General features: G+C 40.8%; 1 protein-coding gene across 3 annotated transcripts in view; it reads right to left on the bottom strand.

Annotated features, from left to right (window-relative positions):
- Positions 1 to 20046, bottom strand: part of LOC147331752 (vesicle-fusing ATPase) — a 77315-nt gene that overhangs the window by 44215 nt on the left and 13054 nt on the right. For 2 of the 3 annotated variants that reach the window (XM_086287957.1, XM_086287958.1), the window contains exon 2: positions 2636 to 2653. The exons of the other annotated variant lie outside the window; for it this stretch is intronic. In XM_086287957.1, coding sequence (XP_086144083.1) covers positions 2636 to 2653 — 18 coding nt within the window. The remainder of the gene's footprint in view (positions 1 to 2635; positions 2654 to 20046) is intronic. 3 annotated transcript variants of the gene reach the window in all.

Below are 20046 nucleotides of genomic sequence, written 5' to 3'. Positions count from 1 at the left end.
AGAACAGTTTCCCGTCTAAAAACCTGTTTTCTGCATTATTCGCTTGCTTGTTACGCACAAGTCTACGGTTGTTTACAGCCTGTCAGACACTGTTTTTTTTTCTTGTACTTCCGAAAACAAAGCCTCATTTCTGCCGTTCAATACTGAACAAATTTAAACTTTTTAAAATTATGCAAAATTGCAAAATGCTCAGCTGTGTCTGTAATCAAACCTCTGTAACTTTGCTCTGCTTCATGCCGGCAGCATCAGGTAATGTTCATATGTTCATTAATGGTTTTCTTTCGTTTTTGATGTACTGCAGAATATTTTTTATAAAATCCCAGGAAAGGAAAACCTTCATGTTTTTCTGTGTTTTATCCTCAGCTACTTTGACACAAAGGCATCTGCTGTGACGCTCACACCTTTGATAAAGTCTGGAAAGTGTCAGCTTCCTTTTTATAGATACAAAAATATGTAAATGTACTGATCTAAATCATAATATTTCTGACTGTCTGAGGCAAAATTTCCCATATTCAAATCGAATTGAATCGAATCGTGGATTGAATCAATTCGGGACCTTGTGAATCGGAATCGAATCGATTCTAGAAATGAGTGACGATACCCAGCCCTGTGTACAAGCTTGCCAGCTGCATCTCATCCAGGCTAACCTAGAAAACATCTTATACACAGTGAATATTAAACAGACTATTTATAACCAAAGGCCATGCCTCTGATCTAATTAATTTTTAAAGGCTGTCTGTCAAACATTTGTGATAAAATTCACTATGATTAGAAGAGGTGAGTGGGTTGTCTTATGCATACTTCAACATATAAAGTGGAGGTAAATGTGGGATGTGTTGGCCACTTGCTTTAGGTGTGATATCTTCAGGAGTTTCCAAGTCTTTTGCCCAAATAATACTAGATAAAGATCATTTTTATATTCAGAAATTGAGCATGCACATATCCAGCATGGTGGCTGAATGTGCTGACCTACAAATCGTTGCAACGGTCCAGAACTTTCCATTGAGAGAGAGAGAGAGCAACTGCTAGCCTGTTGTGATTATATTAACATTGTCTGAAAGTTAATTTATGAGTCCATGTATCACATTTCCTCATTGTGTAAGAGTCTGTCTGCATGTAAATTCTCGCCATTTTATTTTTAACCTCATGGCCAAATGATTAAGGTGCATTAGGGGTAGTAGTAAGCTGTCGCTGCAGTACTTCACCGGGGTATTTATGAGTAAAAATGAATCAACTGTGAAAAAACAACTCAGATAATAAGCAGGGCATATCAGGCCATCCTCATTTGGATTTTGCACTGCAGGCTGTTTTTCACAATCCACTAAATCACTCTGATGAAGACCGTGGATGCACATTCGCAAATTTATTTCTTGCTTTGGAGAACATGAATGTCTGCAGGGATCACCAAAGTCATTAGGAGTTATCCAGGAAATTACGACCAGCTAATGATAGCAGGTTCCTTATTCTCTCTGTTCACATTCTGTATCATGAACATCGCAGCAGAAAAATGTGTTTAAGACAAAATATCGAGAGGAAAAAGAAAACTGCCACTCCTGGTGCTTCCCTGCTTCCCTTTGTAAGTGTTCTCAGTTTTACAACATTAAGGCCTACCCAGAAAACTGACAGATGTCCTGATTATATATAGCTACCATATTCTGATGACTCACCCAGTCTAAAGCGTTTTCAAGCTATAATCCATGTTCATGTATTATTATTATGGTTAACGCATAGCAATGATGTATAAAGCTTTACAAAACACAATACCTTGAAAAGAACCCCTTTTGATGTCCATCTCTAGCACAACCCTTTGTCTTTTAGCTCTTTTGACAGCTACAGTGCATTTCAAGTACATTTTCTAGCTTTTGTACTTTGGCCCAAAGTCAGTGTTTATATTTTATTTTCATCCTTCTGACAGAACAACACAATCAGCAACTGATTTAGTAGAAGTCATACCTCTCACTCATTCATTTCTAACCAACCTGGCCTGGCAGCTACCCAGTCATTCCACGGATGGACAGACTCCAACTTCACCTATGAGTTGGAACAGTAAGAAGAACTTGTTCATATGTAACTACTGAGCTCAACAATATGCTAAGCCTAGGATCATAGTCATTAAAATCTTCTGATGAAATGATACATTAATCATAGCTAAAGCCAAAAACCTCTTCACAAATGTTAAGGAATGCCAACTGTTCACTTTAGGATTTTTGGTGTCAGCAAAGTTAGCTAAGATGCTGTAAAGCTTGGATCCACCTCACAGTATTATATATTTCTGCAAACTATCTGCCTGCTGAATCAAAATGGTAAGTTCCTAATGGAACACATCCATTTTGTTCTGGAGACTTGCAGTTTCACAGGGGAGTTGATTAATGGATGCTCAGGAGCTAGCATTTCCATCCAATCAACATGTGACACCAGCTTGAGTTTGCTGCCAAAGACTCGGTGGTTGCCGGTGGTTGCCTCACATCTCTTGAGGTTCGGGCCAGATATCCAGGCAGCAGCGGGAGGCTGACAGCAGTGACGCAAGCAAGCTATAGAACCGACTCTTCGGTCAGAGAGTGAGCAGAAAATAGCAGATATATCCCACATAAAAGAAGATGGCAGCTCTCTTTGAGAGTTATACACCCATACATACCTTGAAAAATATTACGACCTTGTGGGCGCCAGTGGAGGCAAGCAGAGAGGAAGGACAGAAGACAGCATTTGAGAAGGAGGGGGACTCAGAGCAGCAAGCTGCTGGAGCTAAGGTGCGAAGCTGTGGTGGCTGCAGACAGGTGCACTTAAACTGCATTCACATGTATGGAATGACTCATGCATGTACATATACAGATTACCTGGGGTGGTGAGGGGTTAGAAGTGCATACAAGCCAGAGTTGGGGTTTGCTTAGACTAAAAGACTTAGACTTACAAATGTCTGTAATGTTCTTTGGAACTTTTTCCCAATAAATAAACCCCAAGTCTGGTGGGCTCATGCACAAAATGTTATGCATGTCACAGGACAATATGTCTTCCACACACTGGAGACAAAGTGACAGCTGCAACACTGTGGTGAGAGATGATGGACAGAGAAAGAAGTCAGCCATTTTTTCCCCTGATTTGTGAATATTCATTTATAATGGATGGATTGTGACATGGCATTAATGTAATCATACTGGTAATGAAAACTTTCACTGCAGTGTGTGAAATGACAACAACTTCACATCCAATTTTGTCAATAAACAAGTCAATCACGAGGCAAAATTTTGGAAAATGTAACATCTGAAAATTTGATTAGAATTGCTCCAAAGCAATTGCTTTGTTCTGTTATGGCTGCTAGCATTGTTAGCATCAGTTAGCATTAGCCAGCATGCTCAAACAGACAACATATATCACAGGAAGGGTACCAAAGCCACAAGCAAACAGATTAACAGGTCTTTAACAAGCATCATTTGTCTTCAATTTTGCTCTGTGTCATCAGTAAACCTGTGTTTGCCTCAGTGCTCTGACCCCCCTATGACAGCTCTTTTAACACAGTAGGAACAGCAAAGGGATACAACCTGCACAAAAAACATGTGAATAACTTTAAAGGAAGCAACCTTGCGAGAGTACACAGGATACACAAGATCATTTGATTTCATATCTATCTATCTATCTATCTATCTATCTATCTATCTATCTATCTATCTATCTATCTATCTATCTATCTATCTATCTATCTATCTATCTATCTATCTATCTATCTATCTATCTATCTATCTATCTATCTATCTATCAAAAGCCTTTCAAAGGCTTCATTGTGTTGTCAGTCTCTAACTCTCACTGTGAGACAGAGACAGACAGACTCACTTTGGTCTCAGTAAGTATGCTGAATTTTGGACCTTGCAACTGATTGATTTATCATCATTAAAAGATCAGAAACAGCGACTCAACTCTTATGGGAAGGTTTACCACAAGGTTCAGGAGTGTGTTCATGGGAATCTTTGACTCAAAGTCTCCAAGCTAATTTATCCCAAAGATGTTCTCTCAGGTTGAAGTCACATTTCTGTGCAGGTCAGTCAAGTTCTACTAATCCATGTCTGTATGGACCTTGCTTTGTGCAAAGTCCCGAAAGTGGTCCACAAAGCTGGGAGCATGTAATTGTCCAAAATATCTTGGTATGCTGAAGCATTAAGAGTTCCTTTGACTGGAACTAAGGGACAAACCCAACTCTTGAAAAACAACCTTAACCACCCACACCATAATCTCTCCCCCCCCCCCAACCAAACTTTACACTTGGAACAGCTCAATCAAACAAGAATCGTTCTCCTGGCAACTACCAAATCCAGACTTGTCCATCAAATTGTCAGACAGAGAAGCATGATTCGTCACTCGTCAAGTATATAACAGGTATATTTTACTTATATATAATTTTTTTTATAGCATCGGGGCGATCGTGGCTCAAAGAGTTGGCAGTTCGTCTTGTAACCGGAAGGTTGCCAGTTCGAGCCCCGGCTCGGACAGTCTCACTTGTTGTGTCCTTGGGCAAGACACTTCACCTGCTGCAATATGGCAGCCTCGCTTCTGTTAGTCTGCCCCAGGGCAGCTGTGGCTACAACTGTAGCTGCCTCCACCAGTGTGTGAATGTGAGAGTGAATGAATAGTGGAATTCTACAGTGCTTTGAGGGCCCCGAAAAGCGCTATATAAATGCAATCCATTATTATTATTAATTCCCCTCTCGCCTCTGAAGGCAGTCTAGCCTTCAAGCTTGGGTTCTCTACCAGAGGCCTGGGAGTTTGAGGGTCCTGCACAGTATCTTAGCTGTTCCTAGGACTGCACTCTTCTGGACAGAGATCTCTGATGTTGTTCCTGGTATCTGCTGGATCAGGGCAACATCCGAGCTGGCATGACTTCATATTTATCTGTTTTGCTCGTGTCTGCGGTAGGCATGCTTAGCGTGGGGGTACTAGCCTTTGCAGCTGATGTACTCTGGCGTTCTTTTCAGTTTTTCTCACATAATTCTATGAGCAAAGGATCCCAAATCAAATAAAAAGATATAGTATTTTCTACATGACTGCTTCTTGTTGATTGTTATTCAGTTATACTGCTTGAAAAATAATGTTTTGGTGCTGACCGTAGCGGTCTGTTAAATTGCCTTTCATTTTCCTTTGACCATGGAAAGCTCAAACCAAGAATTGGCAGAACACAATGACTTGCCTCAAGGCAACAGGCAAAGTCACTCGTGGGCTCACCTGAACACTACCAGCCATAGCCAAGGCTAAGTTGGTAGGTATGGTTGGTGCAATCGACCCATCAGTTAGAATCAAGCTTATCAAACCACTTGGTAAAATCTGTCCTTGGAATCTCTTGTTTGCACTAGTACAAGACTAGAGACCTTCCAATATTTCGACCTGAAACCATATATATAGATATTAAATGCCAGGAAGACCTAAACTGTCTCTTCAAAGACGCTAGTATCTGGGGCCTGGATCTCCTCCATACCTGCTTCATACCCTGGGGGACGGGGCTGTGGCTCCCCACACTCCCTAGCAGATCGTTACATGGAGAATCCTTTGGAATACAAGCATGCTGATCCACACAGGTGTGCACACAGGTGTACACACGGGTGTTCACAGACGCGGACTACACCTTTCTTGGCTGCTGCCTCAAAGCACATGGTGCGCTGTCTATCTTGCGTGCTGCACAATATCGTTTATTATTTAGTATCTACTGATATCTACTGCTAGCTAGTTTATTGTGATGGTGCTGTTTTTTTTGAAAATAAAATAAATTCATAATTATAATAAAGGTCAATCAAATGGACCAATATGGCAAGGCCATGATGATCCACTTGGTAAAATAAATCCGCTTGGCATCTTTCTTGGCCTTAAGACAACAATTCTGTCAAAAAACGATTTAATATGAAGGCAATGGGCAGAGAGTTACAGGCATAGCTCTAAAGAATGTAGCCTCATGGGCAGTGTAGTCCGTGCTGCAGGGAGAATGGACTGCCATACCCGTTATGTGACTGTGAGTGTGAGGAAGGGAGAAAAAGGACAGTCGAAAAGTACGAGTTGTCACCGAGCAGAAACGGAAGCAGGAAGCATGTAAATATAATAATAACCACTGCAGCCAAACAGAGTGCCTGACGAGCCCAGTTGTAAGTAAGCTATTAAGACTTGACTGTACGCTGTATTTGTGTTTTCCTCTGAAAAAATAAGTTCCATTGGAGCAGCCTTTCAGCGCCTCTCTCTGTCTCTCGCTAGCAAAGTTGACCCAATCAACAAAGTAAAGCTAGTTTTCAGCTATGAGCCCGACACGAACCCGACGTATTAGTCAGAGGTTCCTTTACTACGGTTCGGAGCCGCAGACCTGTTTTATATAAGCGTGAAATAGTTTTCTATACGAGATCGCTGCAAAAAGTGCAATCTTACCTAATGTCCACATACTGTTACTCATTTTATATTAAGATTTAAAAATCTAGTTGGTGTTGGTATGGCGAGTAACCTTCAGTAATAGTAATAAATCACACAGCAATAGTACATTCATGTAGTCATGAAAAGGATGATAATATATTAAGTAATCCAAAGTATTCAGTGTCAAATGACTTTGATTTCACTGCACTTCCCTCATCTAATAACTCTGCATTCACTCCAGCATACATCACAACTGTGACAAAAATTCTTTGTTGACTAATTATTTAATAACCCAGATTTTTCTCCACGTTTTTAATAAAGCCTGAATTAATAATCTGCCTGTGTCTCTCCCATGAGACAACTAGCCAATTGGCTGCCTCCAGGTTCCTTGATTTTTTTATTCAGAAAGCGTTATTCTCTTTTGGCAATGTGCCGCGGAAGCAGGGAGTGGCTGAATTACTATGCGGTCACTCCCTGCATCTCCCTTTCATTCTAAATATTTTTCTAATCCCAGCATCCCATTAAATTATTCATCCAGTCAGATGTCTTCTCTGGCAGTCGATGGGTAATGAAGCTGCATCTGCAGTGCCCAAGATAGTGACTCATTAGATAGCTTCGCATCTGCTGTTCCCTGTTGAGCTTGGCTAAGCTATACACTTTCCCACTTAGGGTTTTTCTGTACTTATCAAATAGCACATGCGTCTGAGACATTATCATATTTTGTGTCCAAGGGTTCTAACCTCATTGGTCATATCTTTCATCCACATCTTCTAGTTAGCTTATTTTTAAGGAAAATCCAATCTGTGGACTTTAAATTGACTTGTTATTACAGTTTTTTTTCCTTTACCATTATATGTTGTTCCTCTTTTACGATCATCTAAAAATAATTTCCAAAAGCTGAACAGATGTTGATAATTCTGGTACCCTAAGCAATTTACGTAGTAAATTTAATCCAGATTGATTAATTAGAGAAGTTAGTGTATTTATGTATGTCTGTTCTCTATGATCAAATAATACGATATATACTGTCTATCCCAGCTATCAGAAGGCAAGAGGCAGGGTGCAAAACAGGTAGCTAGTCTATTACAAGGCTTCCATTCTCTCTTATGGCCAATTTAGAATTACCAGCTAGTCTAATATGTCTTTGTAATGTGGGAGATGTCGAAGCATCCAGAGGGAATACACGCTGTGTTCTTCCATTACAAGAACCTAGCCCTAGTTATGATCTTTAATCTTCAGTCTTAATCATTTAAGCGTATCCCTATAAACCTGTCGGTTCAGTAAACAGTACTTCAGAAAAAAAACGTTTGTTACATTTGCTTCCCTGTAAGGGAATCAGATGGATATTTCTTTCCATCCAAGTGAAAGAAATATCAGTGAAGCCCCACAGTTAATTCCATCAGCCCTGCAAGCATTTTAAACCTTGTGTTTTGGAATTCATAATATATACAATACACTTGCATAAGCTCTCACTAACATGCTGGAAAATCATCTCTGTTGGAAGCAAACAGAGACAGAGGCAGAGACAGATGTCCTCACTTCCACACTCCTGCATACATTTATAAAAATGTTCTCTTATACTTGAACTCAGTCTTAAGGTTGCTCCCATTTGGTGTAATCGATTTATAAAAGATGCTTCAGGTTTTACGTAGGTTTGTCAGCAATACAATACACTGGTTATAGTGGAACATGTTAAAAATGTAATAATAAAACAAAACTTGTCCCACATACCCATCATTATGGTGCAGGAAGTCGTTGCAGCTCTCCTAACACAATATCGCCACATAAACTCTGATATAGGAGGAAAGGAAGTCAAAAATTTTTTTTTCCACAAACTCTCAGGTTTTCTAGCATCTCCCTCTGCCATTAAAATGGTGTTAAAAACGGACACACTCACGTCTTCAACCCAGCTGTGGTGCAAAAACGACCGGTTGAAGTGCCACAAAAACTGTGTTGTACAAGTATGTGCAAGTATGTGCCATTAGACACCATGCTTTTAAGGTTATAAGAGCTGGGTGCAATAACCTCAATTTTATCTGAATTTAGAAGCAGGAAGTTTCTGGAAACTTCTGCCACTTGTATTGGCAATCTCTGTTTAAGTAATAATAATAATGGATTGGATTTATATAGCACTTTTCAAGGCACCCAAAGCGCTTTACAATGCCACTATTCATTCACTCTCACATTCACACACTGGTGGAGGCAGCTACGGTTGTAGCCACAGCTGCCCTGGGGCAGACTGACAGAAGCGTGGCTGCCATATCGCGCCATTGGCCCCTCTGGCCAACACCAGTAGGCGGTAGGGTAAAGTGTCTTGCCCAAGGACACAACGACCAGGACAGAGAGCCCGGGGATCGAACAGGCGACCTTCCGGTTATAGATACGCTTCCCAGCCCCCTGAGCCAAGTGAAAGTGAAGGAACATATATTGACAAGTAAATCATCAGCTTTGCTTTGCCTTTACCACAGCAGACCGATACAGTGTCCACATCAACGCTTATGACTCATCAATCCATCTCTTGCTCCTCTCTCCCTTCACTAATGAACAAGACCCTGACATCCTTAAACTTCTTCACTTGGAGCCGTAACTCATTCCTGACCCAGAGTGAGGCTCAACATTTTTCTGGTTGAGGATAACAACCTTAGACTCGAGAACACATCTGCTAAATTGCCCTAGTGCATGCTGGAGGTCACTAGCTGGTGAAGCAAGAAGAACTACATGTCCACATGTACGAAGAACATGAACCTGAGGCCACCGAAGGAGAAATGTTCTCCTACTTGACTGTGCCAAGAAATTGTACCCATAAAAGTTATAAACAGAATTGGTGACAAATGGCAATCCTATGGAGTGTAGCTCTCACTTTACTACCAGCAATGCAAACCAATCTCACTACAGTATTACAGGGACTTTATTGCCAGTATAGGCCAGTCACCATGTCTCCCATAGGATACTCCGAGGTACACGGTCAGTTGCCTTTTCCAAGTCCACAAAACACATGAAGAGTAGTTGGGTAAACTCCCATGCACTTTCTCATAACCTTGAGAGGATTAGTCCAGTGTCCCACAACTAGGACGGAAACTGCTTTGCTCTTCCTGGATCCAAGATTCCACTAGTGGACAGATTATACTGGCATAGAGCTTCCTGGAGAGACCGAGGAGTGTGTTTTCTCTGAAACCTCTTGAAAATGGGGACCAAATCACCTGGTCTGCCAGTGCAGAGGCAATATCCCCAAATTCCACACAGTGCTGCAGAGGTGTGTCATTGAAGACAGCCCTACAACATCCAGAGCACTGTTTCCTGGTGAGGGAACAGTGAATCCCTTCCCTCCCCAAAGACCCGTCAGCATAGAGGTTTTTGACCATTCCAGTGACCTCACCCACAGTGATGGGTGAGTCTAAGCATTTCTCCCTAGACTCAGCTTCCACTACACAAGATGTGTTAGTGGAATTGAGGAGATCATCAAAGCTTCATCCCCTTTCTGAGTCGCCTGACGATATCCCAGAATTGCCTCAAGGCCAACCAGAAGTCCTGCTCACAGTCCTGCTTTAGCTAGTGCTAGGGCTGCCTTTCACTTGGCCTGTCTACAAGAGTCCCACAAGCCAGCCAAGTTTGATAGGGCTCCTTTAGCTTTATAGTTCTCTTCATCTCTGGCATCCACCATCTGTTTCAGGTATTAGCACTACAACAGGCACCAACCACCTTGCAGCCACAGCACCTTGGTTTGGAACAAAGTCCACTTGGACTCAATGTTTCCAGCCACCCTTAAGCTACTTTGAAGCTCTGCTGATGGTGGAATATGAAACTCTTGCAGACCAGGGCCTTCTCCAGATGCTCCCAACTCACCCTAACCACATGTTTGGATACACCAAGTCTGTTCAGCATCCTCCCTTGTTACCTGACCCAACTCACAACCAGGTGCTGATCAGCTGACAGCTCTGATCCTCTTTTCACCCAAGTGCCCAAGACATACAGCTACAGGTCTGATGATTGCTAGACTCTTCATCAACCTGTGACCTGGGGTGTTATGGTGAAAAGTGGACTTGTGTACAGCCTTATACTCAAACATGGTATTTGTTGTTGCCCATTCAAACATTTACGTCTCTCCTTCAGCAATTTAAAACTATATCTCTTATAAAACCTATAAGAGATATAGTTTTGATACACTATTATAGCAAATTATACCTTGTAAAACTTTTCCTTACTGTGTACCAAACTTGGGGTTGTTTGGGGTGTGGGGGCCTATCCCTCTTATTATAGTACAAAGAGCTGGGTCCACCTGAACCAGTCCTCAAACTGGTGCATCACAAACCCAACACAGTTACAGATACACTCACAACTCATTGTTTCTAAAGTTCATTAAATTCCATCACAGGTTTGGACTCACTGATCCTACGTGGACAAAATTGATTTTTAATCACACTTTGGTAAACAATTATATTGATTATTACAGATAATAATGAACCCTTAGTAATGCTGCAGTTTATGTCTGTGTCATTAGTGTGTTTAAAGAATGTGCTAAAAATTATTATATACAGATAAGACAAATGAGAGTGTTACCCTTTGATGCCTGATGATGGTAACTAGTTTCAGTCTGGACACACCTTTACAATGGCTACTCACATTTCAAGGAATAACAGAACAATGGCATAAGCACAGAATGGATAATAAGAGTTAAATATTCCAGCAGTTACTGCAGTGCAATTATTTTTTTCAGTTCATCCTGGGTATACTTGTCAACCTGCGCATTTCCAGGTGTGTATGCCCCAGGACAGCTGTGGCTACAACTGTGGTTTGCCTTCACCAGTGTGTGAATGTGAGAGTGAATGAATAGTGGAATTGTAAAGCGATTTGGGTGCCTAGAAAAGCGCTATATAAATCCAATCCATTATTATTATTATTATTATTATTATTATTATTATTATTATTATTATTATTATTATTATTATTATTATTATTAGTGTATGTATGTGTTTCTCACTGTTTGCACTGTTGTGCATCCATTTATCAGCTGTGTGCTTTAATGTGAGTATCTGTGTGTTGCTGTGTTGGCTGCCCAACAGCAGAAAGCAGCTATCTAAATATAGCTGCAGCTCAGGGCTCACAGAGGAAGGCCCTTCACACATCCAGGGATTAACCATTACTCTGTCTGACTCACACAAAGACACGCACTTAGACACTCCCACTCTAAACACAAACGTACAAGTATTTGATGCATACACAGTATGCATAGAGAAGACATACACATAAGTGGCTGTCACACTGAAGGACTGACGTTAAGTAATTTTATAATTTAGTTAATTAATATGTAGATAAAATGAAAAATATTCCAATAATGAATATCTACGAGGACCAAAATAAAAGTGCTAACAGAAATGAATGTTAAAAATTAGGTTTATAAAAAACAGAAGACCATCTTTTCCTCTTTACGTCAACAGTGTAATAGATTACACTCAAGGTTAATTTGAACAAACGAGGGCTATATATTAAATTAATGTTTTTAAAATTGATGATCTAGAAGGTACGGCAATAGCAAGGAAGAATGGCAACATCAGGTAGTAGTGAGAAACATCTGGACAACACCTTGGCATATTTAGTAATGCTAGAAGGAAAATACATCTATCAGTTCTTTGGCTTTACATGTGTATCAGGACATAATAAAAATAATTTGGTCTTAAAATGATTTAGATACATCAGATGAAAAACTGCAGATGACTAATTACTCAGTCTAATAATTTAATATTTAATATAAACTAAGTCAAACACTGATAGAAATTCAATTGTCCATTTGCTGCTGTGCTTGTCCAGCTGCATGACCCAATTTTAGCCAAGCTTTAGATGTCAGACAGATGGGCTCACATTTGACTCTAGAATACTTTGGAGTCTTGTGACTGCAAAACAAGCCCAAATCATCACCCCTCCACCGTGATTGAGAGTTATGATGAGGTGTTTGAATTCATGCTACTGTACATTATGGCCAAAAATTCAGTTGAATTTAATTTTTATTTATATTGCGCCAAATCACAACAACAGTTGCCTCAAGGTACTTAAGCTAGTAATAATAATACAGAGAAAACCCCAATAATCAGATGACCCCCTTTGAACAAACACTTGGCAACAGTGGGAAGGAAAACAGGAAGAGATCTCTGGCAGAACCAGAACCTAATTCCTATAGAACAGCAAAGGTTTACTTAGTTTTTACACACACTGTTAAATAAATAATGACACCCCCATCACCCTCCTCCCCCTCCCTTTCTCCCTCCTCCCCACACCTGAAATTCACTGAAGAGATGATGGAGCGGGTCAATGCTGGGCTCAGATCTACCCCCCGGCCCAATCCCTCTTTGTCCCCCATAAACCCCCCACCAAAGCAGCCAAAGGTTCGCCACCGAGCCCCACCCTCAACAGAGCAATCGAAGTCACATTGCCCAGCCTCGCCCCCCTTAGTTCCTCCTTACCACCTTCATGCTTTGTCTCCGCAGTCTGATGTGTGATGTGTGGAGGGTCCAGGCTGCGAGGATTATGGCAGTGGTGACTTTTCCCAGGAGAAGCTGGGACCCTGTTTACTAGAAGGTTTTAAAATTTCTGTACTTTTAGGTGACAGAAGGAGACATGTGGCCTGGTCAAAACACAGAGAGCTGCACTCTAAAAGATCTTTAAATATAGTAAACATACCTCGTGTGCCACAGACTGCTCCCAAACACGAGGGGACAAGTAATGCCTCTAAAACACTTAAGTTGGCTTTATTAAACGTTAGATCTTTAGCTGGGAAAACATTTTTAATTAATGATTTAATCACTGAGCACAGCCTTGATTTTATGTTTTTAACTGAAACTTGGTTGGACCAAAATAACAGTGGAGCTGTTCTCATCGAGACGACCCCTCCTAACTACAGTTTTATCAGTGAGGCCAGGGTGAGCAGGAGAGGAGGAGGGGTTGCGGTCTTATTTAATGAATCATTTCAATGTAAGCAGCTATCTCCTGGAAGTTTTCAGTCTTTTGAATATGTGGCTTTACAGCTGAAGGCCCCATCCAAAGTTGTGTTTCTTAATGTTTACAGGCCTCCCAAATACTGCACAGACTTTTTTAATGACCTCAGTGAACTGCTGTCTGTGATCTGTGTTGATTTCGACTGTGTAATTATTGTTGGGGATTTTAACATTCATGTGGACAACCCTCAGGACAAAGGGACTAAAGACCTGAGTAACACTCTGGGCAACTTTGGGCTGACTCAGCATGTAACAGAGGCCACACATAATAGAGGACACACTCTCGACCTACTGATCTCCAAAGGCCTGAGCATTTCAAACATTACTGTGTCTGATGTGGGCTTATCTGATCATTACTGTGTTTTCTTTGAAAGTAAAATCTCAGCCCACACAAATATATCAACAGCAGTGATCACAAAACGGTGTATAACTGAAGACAGTAGTGAGATCTTTAACCAGGTCTTCCCATTAACACCTGACCTGTCCAAAGGTTCAGTCAATGAGCTCGTCAATAGCTTTAATGCAAAAATGTTAAATGTAATGGATACTATTGCCCCCATTAAGGTGAAGGTTATCTCTGGAAGGAAAAAGTCTCCATGGAGAAACTCCACACTAGTGAAAAATGAAAAAAGAGAGTGTAGGAAAGCTGAGCGCAGATGGAGAAAAACAAACCTCCAGGTTCATTATGACATCTATAAAGAGAAACTTCCATCCATCCATCCATCCATTCGCTTCCGCTTATCCTTTTTCAGGGGCGCTGGAGCCTATCCCAGCTGTCATAGGGCGAGAGGCGGGGTACACCCTGGACAGGTCGCCAGTCTGTCGCAGGGCCAACATACAGGGACAGACAACCATTCGCACTCACTTTCATTCGCACCTAGTGACAATTTGGGTTATCCAATTAACCTATCCCCACTAAGTGCATGTCTTTGGACGGTGGGAGGAAGCCGGAGTACCCGGAGGGAACCCACGCAAACACGGGGAGAACATGCAAACTCCACACAGAAAGACCCCGGCCTGATGTTGGAATTGAACTCAGGACCTTCTTGCTGTGCGGCAACAGTGCTAACCACCGTGCCACCGTGCTGCCTAAAGAGAAACTTCACAATTATAATTTACAACCGAGGAGTGCAAGAAGGTCCTACTTCTCTGACATCATCACTAAAAACAGCCATAATGCTCGGGTCTTATTTTCTACAGTTGACAGGCTAACAAACCCTCCTGTGTCAGTGGCAGCTGAACTTCATTCAACCATGGCCTGCAATGACTTTGCCAAATTCTTCACAGACAAAATCCAAAAGATTAGACAAGCAGTTGGTACATCAACAGCAGATCCAGGATATGTACTGTGTCCACCGAAAAACTGTTTAAACACCATCAAACAGTTTCACCCGATTAACAGCAAAGACCTGGAGGACATCTTAGGTCAACTGAACTCCTCCTCTTGCTGTTTAGATGTCCTGCCAACAAGTTTTTTCAAAAAGGTCTCAAAGACTTTAGAGTCAGACCTGTTACAGATCGTCAACTTTTCTTTATTATCAGGTGTGTTTCCAGAATCACTAAAAACTGCTGTAATCAAACCTATACTGAAAAAGGACAATCTTGACAAGACACAAATGAACAACTACAGGCCGATCTCAAATCTCCCATTTTTAAGTAAGATCATTGAAAAAGCAGTTTCTCAACAGCTCAATTACTTCTTAAAACAGAATAACTGCTACGATGCCTTCCAGTCAGGTTTTAGACAGAACCACAGCACTGAAACCGCTCTGACCAAAGTGTTTAATGACATATGTCTGAATACAGACAGTGGAAAAATGTCAGTCCTAGTTTTACTGGATCTCAGTGCAGCATTTGATACAGTTGACCACAACATATTACTCAAACGACTGGAGAACTGGGCAGGTCTTTCAGGAACTGTACTAAACTGCTTCAAAACATACTTAGAAAACAGGAAATACTTTGTATCAATAGGTAACTTCACATCTGAGCAGACAAGTATCACATGTGGAGTTCCCCAAGGTTCCATCTTGGGACCCCCTCTGTTTAACATTTACATGCTCCCACTGGCACAGATTATAAACAACAACAAAATAAACTAGAAAGAAGGTGTACTTTATTGGTCCCCGTGGGGAAAATCCCTCTCTGCATTTAACCCATTCACTCAGTGAAGCAGTGGGCAGCCACTGGGCGCCCGGGGAGCAGTGTGTAGGGACGGTACCTTGCTCAGGGGTACCTCAGGGTAGTTGTTCAGGGGAATCGAACCCCCGACCTTCCGATCATGGGGCCACCACTCTACCTACTGAGCTATCCCTGCCCTACCACAGCTATGCAGATGACACACAAATATATATCACAATGTCACCAGGAGACCGAGGCCCTGTACAGGCTCTTGGTAAATGCATTGAGGAAATTAATGACTGGTTGTGCCACAATTTTCTCCAACTAAACAAAAACAAAACTGAAGTAATAGTCTTTGGCGCCAAAGAAAAACGATTACAGGTCACCAGAGAACTTCAATCTATACATCTAAAAATCACAAACCAGGTGAGAAATTTGGGTGTAGTGATGGATGCAGACCTAAACTTAGAAAAACACATTAAGACAATAACAAAATCAGCTTACTATCACCTCAAGAATATTTCAAGGATAAAAGATCTGATGTCTCAACAGGACCTGGAAAAACTAGTCCATGCATTCATTTTTAGTAGGCTTGATTACTGTAACAGCATCTTTACAGGTCTACCTAAAAAATCAGTCAGACAACTACAGCTCATTCAGAACTCTGCTGCTCGAGTCCTCACTAAGACCAAAAAAGTGGACCACATCAGTCCAGCTCTGAGGTCTTTACACTGGCTGCCTGTCCGTCAGAGGATAGACTTTAAAGTTCTGATGCTGGTCTATAAAGCTCTGAATGGTTTAGGACCGAAATACATCAGTGACCTCCTGACCCAGTATGAACCTTCCAGATCCCTCAGGTCATCTGGATCCGGTCTTTTATCAGTTCCCAGAGTCAGAACCAGACACGGAGAAGCTGCATTCAGCTTTTATGCTCCTTATATCTGGAACAAACTCCCAGAAAGCCTCAGATCAGCTGAAACACTCAATTTATTTAAATCCAGGTTGAAGACTCACCTGTTCTCAGCTGCATTTGAATAAAGCACCAAATCCACACTTTTAAGCTTAAATTTCAAAACTTACACTAACTACTGATCTTATCTATTTCTGATTTTATCTGTTTTGATTTTATATACTGTTTTGTTTGTTTGTTAAGCTTAAATTTCAAAACTTACATTAACTACTGATTTTATCTACTGTTCTGATTTTATCTGTTTTGATTTTATATACTGTTTTGTTTGTTTGTTTGTTTGTTAAGTGGGTTTAGAGCTCTGGGTAGCTCCCCAGCTGGGTCTAGACTGGGTCTAGAGAGTATTTTAAATTCAGGGAATTTAAAATAGAAAGTAGCTCGTCCACAGAAGGACTGGTAGCTCCCCTTACGATAAGGGTTCAGATCGCGCGAACAGGTGTGAAATGTGTGTGTTTAGTTAGTTTGTTTGTTTGCTTGTTTTAATCAATTTTAAATCATGCTTTTTATTTGTTTTTGTTTCTAATGTCTCTGTAAAGCACTTTGAATCACCTTGTTGTTGAATTGTGCTATACAAATAAATTTGCCTTGCCTTGCCTAATATATCATATTACAGGCTTCATCTGAGCTTGTATTTACCTAATATTAAAACCTCCTAACGACCCGATTATTATTATGTCCTGAGACATAAAATCTTAGACTTTAATTAAGGTGTAGCTTCGTTTTACTATAACTGTAAATATGATGATGTAACATAAAATGTTTTAAATCTCTGGCAGTGTTTTGGTAAGTGCTGTAAATGAGACTGTAAGCTGCTGTAAACATAACTGTTATAGGTGAGCTGTTCCACAACAAGCATTACTGTCTAGCCTAAATCTCACTGAAACCACATTAATATGAGTTTCTGTTTGAATTAGCATGAAATTCTATCATCATGAGTAGATATAGAAATTCAGTTGTGATCATTAATAAAAATAGATCATTATAGCAATCCGGTTGGGAAAAATGCGGCCTCATTAAAATGCTGCTTTCTTATCAATTGTAGAAAGGTTTACCGTGTTTCTCAATTTACTTTCGATGCCATTACATTCAGAAGGAGAGTTTAATTTTGAAAAGGTATCTTTCATTCCTATTGATTGCCACTTGCATCAACATAATTTGCTCATTTAACTCAATCTCCATGACATGGCTCCACAAGAGGAATGGCCAGGGATGAATAATCTTATTGCAAGACTTGACAAGGTGTAAAATAGTGAAAGACCCAGGAATAACCAAGCTGTGCAAAATCAGTCATAGTTCTACCAATCAGAAATGCAGTTCCCATCCCAGATTAACGCTACAGACTCTGAAAGGCAAGTTCCTTGGCAGCGGGATCATCTGGATATGGATGGCATCCCAGATGGATGTCCTCATTTGCTGTTTGGCACAAAATGTCAAGATTATAATTTGTTAAGAATGTTATAATTCAATTCAATTTTATTTATATAGCGCCAAATCACAACAAAAGTCGCCTCAAGGCGCTTCATAGATATAGAGAAAAACCCAACAATCATATGACCCCCTATGAGCAAGCACTTTGGCGACAGTGGGAAGGAAAAACTCCCTTTTAACAGGAAGAAACCTCTGGCAGAACCAGGCTCAGGGAGGGGCGGGGCCATCTGCTGTGATTGGTTGAGGTGAGAGAAGGAAGACAGGACAAAGACATGCTGTGGAAGAGAGACAGAGGTTAATAACAGATATGATTCAATGCAGAGAGGTCTATTAATACATAGTGAGTGAGAAAGGTGACTGGAAAGGAAAAACTCAATGCATCATGGGAATCCCCGGCAGCCTACGTCTATTGCAGCATAACTAAGGGAGGATTCAGGGTCACCTGGTCCAGCCCTAACTATATGCTTTAGAAAAAAAGGAAAGTTTTAAGCCTAATCTTAAAAGTAGAGATAGTGTCTGTCTCCCGAATCCAAACTGGAAGCTGGTTCCACAGAAGAGGGGCCTGAAAACTGAAGGCTCTGCCTCTCATTCTACTTTTAAATACTCTAGGAACAACAAGTAGGCCTGCAGAGCGAGAGCGAAGTGCTCTAATAGGGTGATATGGTACTACAAGGTCATTAAGATAAGATGGGGCCTGATTATTTAAGACCTTGTATGTGAGGAGCAGGATTTTGAATTCTAGATTTAACAGGAAGCCAATGAAGGGAAGCCAAAACAGGAGAAATATGCTCTCTCTTTCTAGTCCCTGTCAGGACTCTTGCAGCAGCATTTTGGATTAACTGAAGGCTTTTCAGGGAGTTTTTTGGACATCCTGATAATAATGAATCACAGTAGTCCAGCCTGGAAGTAATAAATGCATGAACTAGTTTTTCAGCGTCACTCTGAGACAGGATATTTCTAATTTTAGAGATGTTGCGCAAATGGAAGAACGCAGTCTTACATATTTGTTTAATATGTGCGTTGAAGGACATGTCCTGGTCAAAAATGACTCCAAGGTTCCTCACAGTGTTACTGGAGGCCAAGGTAATGCCATCCAGAGTAAGAATCTGGTTGGATACCATATTTCTAAGCTTTTTAGGGCCGAGTACAATAACCTCAGTTTGATCTGAATTAAGAAGCAGAAAGGTAGCGGCCATCCAGGTCTTTATGTCTTTAAGACATTCCTGTAGTTTAACTAATTGGTGTGTGTTATCTGGCTTCATGGACAGATAGAGCTGGGTGTCATCTGCATAGCAGTGAAAATTTATGCTATGTCTTCTAATGATGCAGCCTAAGGGAAGCATGTATAATGTAAACAGAATTGGTCCTAGCACCGAACCCTGTGGAACTCCATAATTAACCTCAGTGTGTGAAGAGGACTCTCCATTTACATGTACAAACCAGAGTCTGTTAGATAGATATGATACAAACCACTGCAGCACAGTACCTGTAATACCTACAGCATGTTTTAATCGCTCTAATAGGATATTATGGTCGACAGTATTGAACGCTGCAGGACAAGCACAGAGATGAGTCCACTGTCAGAGGCCATAAGAAGATCATTTGTAACCTTCACTAAAGCTGTTTCTGTGCTGTGATGAGCTCTGAAACCTGACTGAAACTCTTCAAATAAACCATTCCTCTGCAGATGATCTGTTAGCTGTTTGACAACTACTCTTTCAAGGATTTCTGATATGAAAGGAAGGTTGTAGATTGGCCTATAATTAGCTAAGACTGCTGGGTCTAGAGATGCTTTTTAAGTAAAGGTTTAACTACAGCTAGCTTGAAGGCCTGTGGTACATAGCCGATTATTAGAGATAGGTTGATCATATTTAAGATCGAAGCATTAATTAATGGCAGGACTTCTTTGAGCAGTTTTGTAGGAATGGGGTCTAAAAGACACGTTGATGGTTTGGAGGAAGTAATTATTGAAGTTAACTCAGAAAGATCAATTAGAGAAAAAGAGTCTAACTTAACATCAATGGTACTAAGAGTAGCTGTAGATAATATTACATCTGTGGGATGATTATTGGTAATTTTTTCTCTAATGATAAAAATGTTATTTGTGAAGAAGTTCATGAAGTCATTACTAGTTAACGTTAAAGGGATGGTTGGCTCAAAAGAGCTCTGACT

This window comes from Aulonocara sp. 'chitande type north' Nkhata Bay, linkage group LG4 (assembly GCF_057382095.1).
Source record: "Aulonocara sp. 'chitande type north' Nkhata Bay isolate Kocher_YH1m ecotype deep benthic linkage group LG4, A_spYH_male_GT1.1, whole genome shotgun sequence".
NCBI classification, from domain to species: domain Eukaryota; kingdom Metazoa; phylum Chordata; class Actinopteri; order Cichliformes; family Cichlidae; genus Aulonocara; species Aulonocara sp. 'chitande type north' Nkhata Bay.
The sequence above is the reverse complement of the archived record's forward strand: the minus strand, read 5'-3'. Positions and strand labels throughout refer to the sequence as shown.